At 39.2% G+C, this 14,353-nt stretch overlaps 1 protein-coding gene and 1 non-coding gene across 5 annotated transcripts in view; both read right to left on the bottom strand.

Annotated features, from left to right (window-relative positions):
- Metap1 (methionyl aminopeptidase 1) overlaps positions 1–14,353 on the bottom strand; it is a 41,627-nt gene that overhangs the window by 13,773 nt on the left and 13,501 nt on the right. For all 4 annotated transcript variants that reach the window (XM_035452003.1, XM_027395819.2, XM_027395818.2 and 1 more), the window contains exons 5-9: positions 11,277–11,368; positions 9,580–9,663; positions 7,897–8,035; positions 4,539–4,670; positions 1,083–1,226 (exon numbers count right to left, since the gene is read on the bottom strand). In XM_035452003.1, the coding sequence (XP_035307894.1) occupies positions 1,083–1,226; positions 4,539–4,670; positions 7,897–8,035; positions 9,580–9,663; positions 11,277–11,368 (591 nt within the window). The remainder of the gene's footprint in view (positions 1–1,082; positions 1,227–4,538; positions 4,671–7,896; positions 8,036–9,579; positions 9,664–11,276; positions 11,369–14,353) is intronic.
- Positions 13,565–13,669, bottom strand: LOC113831837. The gene has a single exon (XR_003481342.1). It is a non-coding gene; the product is annotated as a U6 spliceosomal RNA (small nuclear RNA).

The raw sequence follows: 14,353 nt of genomic DNA, 5'->3' as shown, positions 1-14,353 counted from the left end.
GTCAGTTCTCGGGTTACTTGAGGCTTTAACACGTACAAATAAAACTGCTACATGTTTTCTACTGCTAGAGTCTTTTCTTCTTTCTTCCTCTCCCTTTTCTCCTAACATCGCACTCAAAGAACGACATGGTCTGCAAGGGAGTGCTCACTGGTAGACGCCCTGGACGCTGCAGCCCTGCACCACTCTAGCTTCCCCGTCACTCTAAAATATCAGCTCACTTTTTACGTAGGAATGTCAGGCATCTCTAAGTGCCCCAGGTATCAACAACTCCTGAATGTCATCATTCCCTACTACTGTAGGACAAGAAAAACTAACACACAGACATTACTGAGTGTTTACATAAAAGCTCAGAAACAGAGAGAGAGGAAGAGATGTGTCTAAGTGCCTACAGTCATGTGCATTAAATTCCTCCTGTTGCTCACTTTCATGGACAGCTTTCACTTCTAACCCTAAATAACAAATGCAACTCCTGCTAATGGTTAATCTTCCAGAGAAAATATCTCTGGAATACAATGTCTTAGACTTCCTTTGTTTTCAGTAAGTACCTTATTCTCCTTTATTAAACCTACATATAATGCACAAAGAACTCACTCCACATGAAGACGAAATGATTTCACCTAAGGAACCAGAAGGATGACAGTAAGACTATGCACTGATTGCCACAATCCATTTATGTTTCTCCAAGAGGACTTACTAGATTACACTTCCTGTTTCCCTTGCCATTAGACATAATTGCAACACTGAACTCCTGCAAGTTGAAAAAAACAATATAGGTGATTTATGCCAAGCTCCGGCTGGTGGACTAAAACTCCCAAGCATGTCCTTCCAAGCATCTCCCCTGACACATTATCTGCTGACTAGGAAGCAGTCTCAAGGTGACCTGAAAAGATGGGTTGAAGACAACAGAGCCTAGATCACCTCTTCACGGCCACACCTTACAGACTATCATGTGAAAGACTTCAATCTGACTTGTGTTTGAACACGTAAAACATTACTTCAGTGAATACAATATAGGAAGCCCTGACTCATACTTGAGTATTTGTTCATAAATAGAAATATCCAAATATTTGGATAGTACTCACTGGCATAGTGTGGTACATTGGGAGCTGTATGGAAAAGTTTGTGGATTCCATGTCCACAATAGCTTCGAACAACTGAGAATCCATTTGCTTGGGCATGTTTCTGAATGATGTTTCCCAGTTCTCTGTATCGAACACCAGGCTTCACTGAAAGAGAAAAAAACAATGAGAAGAATTGTACTTAACTAGCAGTTGGTTTCCATATAGCAAGGACCTCCGTAAACACTGTGCCTTCATGCCTAGATCATACATGTGAGGAAATGAAGGCACAGAGAAATCCAGATAGCTAGTAAATGGCAAAGCTGATTCAAACACAGGAGCACCTCCTTTAATGCAGAAAGGGGGAGAACACCATGCAGAATACAAAGGGGTCAAAGAAATGCACCATTTGTATTCCCTAAGAACAAACACCAAACAACAGAATGGAAAACACATTTTTTTAAACCCTCTTTCCCTAAGGGTTCTCTACAGGAACAGAACTTATGGAATGGAAAAAATAATGCATTTTTTTGAAATATGAATGTATAATCATATATATATGGGAGGGTCTTATTAGAACAGTTAACAAGTTGTGCTCCAGCTAGTCCAACAATGACTGTCTACCACCAAAGGGTCCAAGAACCCATTAGTCATTCAGTTCATGAGGCTGGATGTCTCAGCTGGGCTTCAGAATACACCAGAATCACAAGGTAGTGAAGGAATGGCCTTGCCAGAGAGAATGAGAACAAGTAGGCAGAGAGCAAGCCCCGCTCGTCCATGTTCATACAGGCTACCAGATTAAAGGTGGCTCTTCCCACCCAAAGATCTTCCTTCCCACTTCCAATTGTTTACTTGAGAAAGAAAATCCCTCACAGGTGTGTGAGCTCAGCCATTTGGGTTTTAGATAGTTCCAGATGTATGCAAGTTAACAAACAAGAATAGCCATCACACTAAGAGTCAAACAACAGTTTCAGATGTATTCAAGTTAACAAACAATAAGAATAGCCATCACACTAAGAGTCAAACGTTTCCTTCCACATTCCATTCCAATGGCAGAAGACATGAGAGTGTACAGCATTGAGATGATTCAGCCAGTAAAAGTGTTTGCCACCAAGCCTGAAAACCTGAGTTCAATCCCCAGGAGACACATGTTGGAGAGTACTGAGCCTAGCATGTACAGGTGCACACAATAAATACCAAACAAATGTAAAGCATTGAAAGAGAGAGAACATGAAATACAACAGGAGAAAGGAAATGTCCAAATAGTAACTTGCCTTCCCCAGGTTTCAGTCAAATTATTTGCCTGGATTCCTCATTCCCATTACTGGTTCTCAGACTGCACAGCTGTCTCTGCAAAAAAGCCCAGGTCTAGAAAGGCACTCTGCATGCTATTCTTACCATTCTGCTTTATACTGCATTTCGGCACTGTTCCCATGAAATCAAAGGACTTATTGTCACTGCTATTCCAGTGGTGTGGCACTAAGACTCCTGGAGAATCCCGCATGTGTCTGAAGGTCCTGACGCCCTCCAGTCTCTCTTCTTCAGGTCACTGAGCTACCCCATCCAGGTTTCAGAAAAACTTCCCCTAAAGGATTCATTTCCTCCCGTATAATTAAATGTCTGAGTAACCAGTCGAAGGGATATTTTAATCAACATTTCTGAGTTTTTGAGGAACCACCACAATAACTTTTCCTGTGGTGATATTTTGTTTATAATCTAACAAATAAAGCTTGCCTGAAGATCAGACACAGTCCAAAGCTAGCCACACTAGACAGCCACAGAAGTCAGGCAGTAGTGACACGCACCTTTAATCCCAGCACTAGACAGGAATATAAGGTGGGGGAGACAGGAGTCAGTCAGTCTACAATCACTCTGAGGACAGGCTCACCCCTTTTGGTCTGAGCACTGGTAGAGGTGAGAACTCTCCAGTGGCTGGCTGCTTTGCTTTTCTAATCTTCAGCTTGAACCCCAATACCGGTCTCTGGGTTTTTATTATTTGTGCTACATTTTCCAGTAATTTCTTTTTCCAATCCCACCCAGAGCTTATCATTTTTGAGGAGGTGGTGGACATACAACAAAATTGCAAGCCACAGTGCAAATTACATAATGAAAGAAATCCTCATTCAACAGTAATGGCAGAGGAAGCAAGGATTCTTCCCCAAATATAAACCTGGGGACAACCTTGATCCTAAGGGTATTCTCTGGAGACACTATTAGTCACATAAGGGAAGAGGTTGGTAGCTGGCATCCAGTGGATAGACACCAGAGATACATCTTAAAATGAAATAAAGTATTACCAGACTCAAAGTGCCATTAATAGACACACCCAAAACTTCTACTTTAGAAAGTAATTTTAATAACCTTTCAAGCTTTCTATACTCCACACTAGGGAGGGAAGTTGATTTTTAACTGTTACAAACATTGGATTTTTCTTTAAAATATGGAACATTTCCTAAATTTGTGTGTTAACATCTTGTCTATCTTCTCTAGCATTCCAGCTTGTGCTGCCAGGGCAAGCAGTAACGTTGTGTTTTTACAGGTGTAGCAGCCACCTACAGAGTCAACACCTTGTATTCTTTCCTGACTACTGCTAGGAGGGTCAGTTTCTGGTCACTTCTTGCCAAATATCGCTGTACAGCACTCCAAATGTCTGTCATGTCAGACATGTTACAGAGGCAAACGACAGATACAGTACACAAATTATTTGGGTAAAAATCTTAAAAATAATTGAAAATTGAAGCTCACAAAAATAAGAACACTAAAGTTATTATGTTATTGTAATAATGACCAAAATTTTGAAGATTTTTATTTAACAGTAACTAAACTTGGGGAGAGAAGACTTCCCACACTAATAAGTTATCATTTTCACTTTAACCCATGCAGCCTTTATGTAAATCAATAAAAGCTTTCTCAAACAGAACAGTGAAAAAAAAAATAAAAATAAATCAGTGTTGTTAGACTTAACCATGCATTTGTTAAAGAATTCCACTCTGGCTGGGTGGTGGTGGCTCACATCTTTAATCCCAACAGAGGCAGGATAATCTCTGAGTTCAAGGCCAGCCTGGTCTACAGAGCAAGTGCCAGGACAGGCTCTAAAGCTACACAGAGAAACCCTGTCTCGAAGAAAAAAAATAAAGAAAAAAAGAAAGAAAGAGAGAAAAAATGAAAGAAAGAAACAAACAAACAAAAAGAGTCAGGCAGTGGTGGCGCACGCCTTTAATCCCAGCACTCCAGAGGCAGAGGCAGGTGGGTCTCTGAAAGTTCAAGGCCAGCCTGTCTACAGTGCAAGTTCCAGAACAGCCAGGTCTGTTACACAGTAAAGCCTACCTCAAGATAGATAGATAGATAGATAGATAGATAGATAGATAGATAGATAGATAGATAGATAGACAGACAGACAGACAGACAGACAGACAGACAGACAGACAGAAGTGAACGCTGGTGGTACATAGTGGAAGTAGGTGCATGGCTGAGGCTGACCTGCATCAATGGCTTGCATCAGGCATTCATATGTAGTCTGAACAAGTTTCCGAGCTCCTTCATCCACATCTCCAACAAAAAAGGTCTCATTTAGATCCCCGTGATAACCATTTCGATAAAGAGTGATATCCACTGGAAGGAAAAACAAGGGCAAATGTAAGCAAATGAAAACGACACTGTCTGCATCCTCAAGAGAGTGTAGTGTTGACTAAGAGAAACCGTCAAGAGAAATTCAACTGAACTCACTGCAGAGACAGGAGCATGGCTGTGCAGAACGAGAGAGACAGACTCGGGCTTTTATGCTAGTAATGAGATCCTTTGTAACAGCAGAGACATTAGTTACAAGACAGCTAGCTGTGAAGGATAGCTAAGTAACCATGTTGGCAACACGGAACTAAGTTCTGAAATTAAACAGACAACATTTCCAGTTGTCTTTAGCTCACTCTTCCTGGGACAAGAGCAAAGCCTATCTAGTTCTAGGTTTTTAAAGAAAATCCCACTGGTCTTTCATCCATCTTTAAGTATTCGCCCATCTTTATCCAAGTTTAAAATAAAGATTACTATGGTGTCACTACAATAAGCTACATCTCTCTCTAGAGAACACACAAAATGAGTATCTTTACACTATGGATTTTGAGTAGCTATCAACACTGTAGAGTAGACAATTCGTTCCTCAAAATGCCATATGCTGTGCATATAACAAAAAGAAAAAGGTTTAGCCAGGTGTGGTAGTACATACCTTTAATATGTACCACTGGGGAGGCAGAGTCAGGAGGAACTCTTTGAGTTCAAGGTCAGTGATAGCTAACATAATGAGACCCTGTTGCAAATAATAATAACAATAATTAAATATTATATGACTAGCAGAGCTGAACTCAGAACTTATGTTTATAAACAACCTTAAGTAAGTCAGTAACAACTACAATAAAGACAATATTATATTTAGTCTCTTCTATCTGTAGTCCATAAATTGGATTTTGCTTCTTTGGATACTAGAAAGGCTGATTTCATTAATAATAAAAATGCCCTGTAGGGGCCTTTAGAGATGCCTCAATGGATAAAGTGCTCCCTGGGCAATAACGAGGACCTGAGTTCCTATCCCCAGCATCCATGTAAATAAAGTTGGGTGTGGAACGCATGCCTGTGACCTCAGCCTTGGACAGCAGACACTGAGGATCCTGGGGCTGCAATGGCTAGCTGTCTAGTTAAAACCACAAGATCCACGTTAGTGAGAGCCTTCAAAAGTAAGGTAGAGGGCTGGAGAGATGGCTCAGAGATTAAGAGCACTGGCTACTCTTCCAGAGGTCCTGAGTTCAATTCCCAGCACCCACATGATGACTCACAACCATCTGTAATGAGATCTGGTGCCCTCTTCTGGCCTGCAGGCAGACATGTAGGAGGAATGATGTATACATTATAAATAAATCTTAAAAAAAAAGTAAGGTGGAGAGAGTGATAGAGGAAAACACCCAGTGTTAACCTCTGGTGTCCCCACAAGTGTGCACAGGTGAGCACTCACACATACAAGAACACACTCATACAAGCGCAAGCTTTGCATTATAGACATTTCAACGCATAAGATGAACTATATACATATATAATACAGCATGGGACGTCTAGGGAAGCCTATCATTTTTAATTGTTTTAATCATTTGAGAACTTAATACATGAATATAATGGGTTGTGACCAAATCCACCCCCTATTAGTCCTTCCAATCCCAACTTCATGTGTTGGTTTTAAACACTCCCAAGTCCTCTTAGTGCTACTTACAGGTACATAGGTGTAGGACATTTGAGTCACACCAGGCCTGACTCTCCCTCCCTCGGAAGCCATTGTTCTTTCTCAACTAAGGAGAGGACTTCATGAACCCTCTGCACTCCCCTCAATTCTGGAATTTTGGTGGCATGGTCTTGTAAAGGTCTGTGTGTTCAGTCACAGGTGCTGTGAATTCATGTGTCCAAGGCCGTAATGCCCAGCAAACACTGTTTCACTGCAGCTGTCTACAGCCTTGACTCTTAGGATCTTTCTTCCCCCTCTTCTAAAATGGCTCCTGAGCCTTGGCAGGGGGTGGGGTGAGGGGATGACGGTGTGAGAGAGCTGTTCCGCTTGGAGCTAAGCACAAGTCTCATCTGTTTCTCTGCACACTGCCTACTTATGATCTCTGCATTAATCGCCATCCACTGCAAAAAGAAGGTTCTCTGATGAAAGCTGAGAGCTGTACTCATCTGTGGGTGTGAAGAGAAGAACCTAGGGTGTCCTGTAATGCTGTGTCCATTTAGCAGAAAGGTAGTATCACGTTCGCTGATCATAGCTTGGCCCATGGATTTCTTAAATCAAAAAGTAGCTGTTTATCCCCATAACTTCCATGTTATGATTACACCAGGGATCATCTTTTGCCAAGCCAGTTGTCACTGTAGCTCACAGGGTTCACAGCTGGGTAAGGCTGCTGATTACTTTTCTCTAGGGAACTTACTTCATGGATACTTTCAATCCCAAAGGGAAAGGTTACTGTAGCTCAACACACACAGTGTTTCCAAGACAGCAGAGTACAGGAGTCCAAAGCCACTCCATTTTAAAAAGCTACTTCTTGGGCTGGAGAGATGGCTCAGAGGTTAGGAGCACTGACTGCTCTTCCAGAGATTGTGAGTTCAATTCCCAGCAACCACACGGTGGCTCACAACCATCTGTAATGAGATCTGGTGCCCTCTTCTGGTGTGCAGATATACATGGAAGCAGAATACATAATAAATAAAAATTTTTTAAAAAGGTACTTCTTCTGCCTTTTCTTAAGGTCTTTATAAATTACAACTAAGGGTTTCTCTGAAATCTCTCCTGAAAACCTACCCTGATCTCTTCATAACCGTTAGTAAATTTTGGTAAGGAAACTATACAATGGGCACAGTATTATTGCTTCCCTGATCTCTTCATAACTGTTAGTAAATTTTGGTAAAGGAAACTATACAATGGGCACAGTATTATTGCTTCTGCACTGGTGTCTCTTGCCTACAACCCTGTGGAAAAAATACATGTTGTACAGAACACATCATACTAGATAAATGCTGAAGGCAACACACACACAACAACACACTCAACAAAAACAGGTTTCCTGCCATGTGTGGGGAGCAGAGACAGGCAGAATTTTGTGAGTTCAAGGCCAGCCTGATCTACATAATGAGTTCTAGAACAGAGAGGGCTCTGTAAAGAGATCTTGTCTCAAAATAGAAACAGCAAAGTGGGGTTCCTTCATTTTTGAGTGATGCTGAGTTTTAAATAGAGGAAAAATTAAGTCAAGAAAACAGAAACAACCTAACAGACTCCCAAAACTTGTTTCTTTGCTCATAATGAAATGTTTCTTACCATTAACAATATCACCTTCTTGCAAAGGCCGTCTGTCTGGAATCCCATGGCAGATGACTTCATTCACTGAGGTACAACAAGACTTTGGGAAATTATAGTAATTCAGGGGAGAAGGATAGCAATTTCTTGCAATGCATGCCTATAGTAAATTAAAATATAGAGAAAATCATCTGGAGTGAACAAAAGAAAAAAAAATCTGTATACAATTAATCAGATCATAACGGTTCTGAACGTAGAGACATTTGCCACCAACCTGACAGCCTGAGCTCCATCCTCATGACCCACATGGTAAAAAAAAAAAAAAAACAAACTGATTTTCACAAGCTTTTCTCACACTCTCACACACAAACACACACACACACACACACACACACACACACACACACACACACACACACACACACACACACCACCCCACATTTTTAAAACTCAAGACATACAGTCAATTCTTTCAGGAAGGTTGTCACAATAACAACATGACTGTAGCAGTATGGAGTGTCAGTTTCATTCCCACCTCATAAGTAATGGATAGATAGACAGAAATCATTAGAACCCATTGTCCATGTGTTTGAACTGCTTAACAACTTAGGACATACAGATGTGTAACTACTCTACATCTAAAAGAGTCTAACAAGCAATCTTTATTTTAAAACAAAAAGATTTACCACACAAGTCATATATACTACAAGTTTTATCTATCTGTTTATTGCCTTGTTAATGAGGTTTTTTGTTTGTTTTCAATGCTTAGTCACCAGGGACTGGAACTCTGGTAGAAGGTTTGACCTTGTTAGAGAAAGTGCCACTGGAGGCAGGCTCTCTCCCCTCCCCTATCTACTTATCTCTCTCCCTCTCTCCCTACCCCCACCTACCTGCCTGCTGCCATGCCCTCTGCCATGATGGTAATGGACTTACCCTCTGCAACTGTGAGCAGGGCCAAATTAAATGCTTTCTTTGTAAGAGCTACTGTGGTAATGGCAACTCATCACAGCAATACAACACTGACTAAGACAGGATCCTCCTAGCTCATCTGTATATTTCCTTTTTCCTGTGTGTATGAAAGGAAACTGATTTCTAGTCTAGTTTCTGCAGTTTATTCTGTATTTCAGAACAGCTGGCATACACAATGGTATGATTTATTGGAAACACTGGGTAATCAATTCTATAAAAGCTGATAAAAGGCTGAGGTTTCAGAATAACATGTCTGAAGCGCCCTTCAATTGATTTCAGCATCACAGGCACAGTCATGCCTAAGTATCTGGAGAACTGGTACTGTAACACCTGGCTGGCTATCAAAAGCTGCAGACTACAGTGTACAGTGTACAGTGTAGTATCTGCATGTATGCTACCCACATTCTCCCCTATACTTTAAACCATCACTCTGTCACTCACATTACACCACAAACACTCCATATTTAGATAACAGTAGCAACAAAGAAAAGAACACAAACATGTCCATTCATTCAAATCTAACTTATTTTTCCCAAATATTTTCAATTACTGCTGCCCAAATGCCTGGATGTCCAAGATCTGCAGGCAGTGTGATAGCTAGGAATGCTTCCCATATTTGGAACAATGCAAAAGTAAGCTTTCAAATTCACTTAATAAAGTTATTTTGGACATTATAAAACAAAGTAAAAAAATGTAATAATTTAAAACTTCTAAAATAAAAAGTAAAGCTCTTACTAAGTGTACAGCGTGATCAATTTCTTCAGTAGTTACACCTGCTTTAATCATCCCAGCAGCAATATCCAAGACTTCTCTAGCAAGCTGAAAAATAAGTACAATTAAGAAGAAATAAAACAGAACCTATACTCTGCACTCTTTGATTTTATGCTATCCCCGGTCTACAAGAGTTAGTTCCAGGACAGGCTCCAAAGCCACAGAGAAACCCTGTCTCAGAAAACAAACAAACAAAAAAAACCACACAAATATTTGGTAACATTTTATATGAAACATTTAAATGTCAGAAACATAATATAAAAGTTATGAAAAAATAAATTGATATATAAGTTGAGATAAACAGATTTACTAATAACTTTTTTTTTTCAAGGGGGGGTTGTCCTCTGTGTAGCTCTGGCTGTCCTGAAACTCACTTTATGGACCAGGCTGGCCTTGAGTTCACAGAGATCCTCTGCCTTTGCCTCTGAGTGCTCGGATTAAAGGCATTCACCACCACCATCTGGCTCTAATGAAAATGTATATCCTAAGTTAGATAAACAATCAACTGATAATCTTACATTTCTAAAATGGGGGACTATGAAGAGAAACAAAAGATTAAAGAACTTAAAAAAAAAAAAATCACACCCAGGCAGTGGTTGTGCACGCCTATAATCCCAGCACTCGGGAGGCAAAGGCAGACAGATTTCTGTGAGTTTGAGACCAGCCTGGTCTACAAAGCGAGTTCCAGGATAGGCTCCAAAGCTACAGAGAAACGCTGTCTTGAAGAAAAAAAAAAAAAAAAAATTACAGTAAGTGGAACAAATATAAAATTCTCCAAATAAAAAAATAGCATCAAATCACTTTTTAAATGTTGCACAAAAGCCTTAACATCTACGGGAACAAAGCCAATTGCTTTTCTTTAGTAAAATCTTAGTATGTGACTTCATCTAATGCCACCCATACTCCATATCTCATAAGACTTGAACTTTGTCCTGTGCTATAACATTTTGTAAACACAGAATGACAAAGTACCATAAAAATTTCACTCTTTAAAAATAATGCTTCAATGGGCTGGAGAGATGGCTCAGAGGTTAAGAGCACCGACTGCTCTTCCAGAGGTCCTGAGTTCAATTCCCAGCATCTACATGGTGGCTCACAACCATCTGTAATGAGATCTGGTGCCCTCTTCTGGCCTGCAGGCTGACATGCAGGCAGAACACTGTATACATAATAAACCTTTAAAAAAATAAATAATAATAATGCAAAAAAAAAACAAAAAACAAAAAACAAAAGCTAGGTGTGGTGGTCAAGTCTTAAATCCCAGCACTCAGTAGGCAGAGGCAGGTGGTCTACATATTGAATTCCAGGACAGCCAGGGATACAGAGACCCTGTCTCAAAAAAAAAGAAAAGAAAAGAAAAAAGAATAATGCTGCAAGCTCAAGCAAAGTCATGTTCATCTTTAAGTCTCCGAAATTCAGTAAATATGTTTATGCAAATAAACAAACAATACAAAGCTGATCACAGAAAATGGCAACTACAGATGACTCTTAGTTTTATTCTAAAAGAGATTATATAAATATAAAAAAGTGTTTTGAAAGTAGGTTAAGGGATGGCTGTTAAGAGTTCACACTGTAACATTCTTACAGCTTTAGACCACCAATCACAGGTGTCCTGTCTGTACTCCTAGTAGAGTTCTACCCACAAGGAGACAACAACTTACCCTACACACAAGTCGCATCCCTTCTATATCTTCAGTTGAGAGTAGTTTAATTTGGGAAGTACCTTTAAGAGCCTGTTCCGATTCAGACATTCCTGGAATGGAAAGTGAGTGAGTAAAACCCCAACAAACAGAAAGACAGAGCTCAGCACAGCTGATTCTCCTTAAGTACCATACAACACCACTTCACATCAAGAGGGGCCAAGCTAGTTTATTGTTTTAGTATTTCCAACACAAAAGTGGCAATAAAGGAAACTTTAAAGAAAACCAGTAAACATTAGCCAGGCAGTGTACTCAGATTCACTAAACTACGGGCTTTGACAAGTGCAGCATAACTTTTAAACAGCTTTGACGGCCATGTCATGATGCACCTACACACCAGCAACTAACCATCAACTGCCTTACTGTTCTAAACCAGAACCTAAGTCATTGTTACTCAAACTACAGCTTATGACCTTTTCTTGGGTTGAATCTTTTTTTGTTTTGTTTTTGTTTGGTTGGGTTTCGTTTTTAAAGTTTCCCATGTATAGATATTCTGCCTGTACGCCTTGTGGCCTTGGAGGCCAGAAAAGGGCATCTGGTCCCCCGGAACTGAAGTTACAGGAGGATGTGAGCCATCAGGAGGGTGCTAAGAATTGAACCTGGGTCCTCTGGAAGAGCAGCCAGTGCTCTTAATGGCTGAGCCATCTCTCCAGAGTGGTTTATGATGAATTTTAGTAGGCTTTATTTTAACTAACTTCAGAAAAGTAGAAAAGGAGTAAAAAGTGCCATATGCTATATTATAAAGTCCCAGATTAATACTGCTGGGAAATTAATACTGCTGATTATTATTTGTATGCACACAGATCATGTCACAAACCCATTTCTCAGGGTCATAACTAAAAGTTTGGGAAATACTACCCAAATAACCCCCATTAAAGAGATTAGTCTAATTTACATATACTTAAAAGTCAAAAGAGCAATTTCAAAATCTTGGGGGAAAATGTAACAAATTATCAATCAACCCTGTTTTCAGTCTCTGAAATGAAAAATGCCCAAACTGTTTCATAACTATTTTATGTATATGCCATGTATATGCTGGTAAGTGGAGGTCACAGTAATGGATACCCTGGAACAGGAGTTATAGGCAGAAAGTGCTGTTAACCACTGAGCTCTCTCCAGTCCCCTAAATATTTCTTTCATGAAATTATCCATAATTAAGAAAAGAGTCATATCTAGAAATGACTATCCAGAAAGCATGGGCAGCTACCACCGTAAGATAGAAAACTCAATCAAACAATGAACATCACAGAATGAGTACTAACTGGAACAAACTATCCCATCAATGATAGCAGACACAAGTGAAAGAAAAAAATATAAAATGTAAAGAAAGGATAAAAGCTTAATCAATTTCAGTTTTACATAGCCACAGAATAAACAAATCATCTGACGAATGGATGAAAATAAGAAGTTAGCAAGTTAGCAGCTAAGATGTCAAAATCAACAACTCTACTTACCATAGTACAAACAAGCTAAACTACTAAATAATAGATTACTCAGAACAAATGTTAACAGTAAAAGATCTTCAAATAAAACACCTGAAAAACCTCAAGATATAGGAGAATAATAGAACAGAAAACATACCCTATTTTGGGATAGAAGATTTAGTACTATCAAGGTATTAATTCTTCCAAATTAATCTGTAAATTGATTTTTATCTCAATGAACAATACCAACAAGACATTTTGGGAATCAAGACAAACTCATTATAAACTTAGTACAGAAAAATGAATATGCAAGAATACCCAGGGGGGTTCTGAAAAAGAGCAAAGGTGACAACAACGAGGCTGACAATACAGAAACATTTTCAACAGCCGAGCTTGGCAATGGCATGTGATTAGACAAATGGGCCAATCACACACTGAACCAAAGGTGTGAGATTCAAATACAATAATACAAGACACAAATGCTGAAAGTCTGTCATAATATAATGACAAAAGATTAGTGTTCACCTGAGGAAAAAACATAACTCAGAATGTTAGTGTACAAAGAACATTTCAGAAATCAATTTTGGAAAAAAATCTAATAGTCTAATGGGGAAAGAGGTTAAGAATATGAACAGACATTCAAAATGAAAGAAAATACAATTTGTAATACATGACAAGATGTTAAACTTTATAATTTAAAAGTGCAAACTAAAATAAAATATACAATTTCTCAACCTTTAAGATGTATAAAGACCATACAAACAATATTGATAACAAACAATGCTGCTGACAAGAAGAAGAGAAGCAAAATTCTGTTTTTTCTTTTAAAATCTGGACCACTCCATGAAGTTGTGTGTCATCCTTGCATAACTATCATGCTAGTCTTCACTATAGCGTTCAAATTTTAGTATATAATCTGTCAGAGCAAGCACGCTCATGTTTCTCCTATTTTTTGCTTATTGTTTGTTTTGTTTTGGAGGTTTTACTTTTGTTTTTCAAGACAGGGTTTCTCTGTGTAGCTTTTGAGCCTGTCCTGGAACTGGCTCTGGAGACCAGGCTGGCCTCAAACTCACAGAGATTCGCCTGCCTCTGCCTCCCGAGTGCTGGGACTAAAGGCGTGTGCCACCCAGAGGCCATCTCACACTCATGTTTTTTAAGAGAGCAATAATTGGTAAAAGGCTCTAAAATTTCTAATATCACAAAATAAAAATGTATATACCCTTTGATCCAAACCATTACTTTACACAATTACCCTAAAAAAAAAGACTCTTAACTGGGGACAAAGATGAAAATATAAGAATAGAAACTACAATCAAAGTCACAGACACAAAACCCTATAAATAATCTAATCTAACCATTTATTAGTCAAGGCCTGGTTGATAATATGATACAGCCACACGATGAAATTAAAATTATAGAACTGGAGCACTTACATGAACTCACATGGAATATTTCCAAGATAATATATTGACATACTAAGAGAAAACAAAAGGGTGGAAAGGTGTATGTAGTATGTTCGTCTGCATGTAAACCAGCACTGGGTCGAATATGTACTCACAGAGTATCTTGGGAATGATCTTAAACCACTACACTGTAGGGCTTCTTTCTATTCTA

Source organism: Cricetulus griseus (assembly GCF_003668045.3).
Source record: "Cricetulus griseus strain 17A/GY chromosome 1 unlocalized genomic scaffold, alternate assembly CriGri-PICRH-1.0 chr1_0, whole genome shotgun sequence".
NCBI classification, from domain to species: Eukaryota; Metazoa; Chordata; class Mammalia; order Rodentia; family Cricetidae; genus Cricetulus; species Cricetulus griseus.
This window is presented reverse-complemented; position numbering and strand designations above follow the sequence as displayed.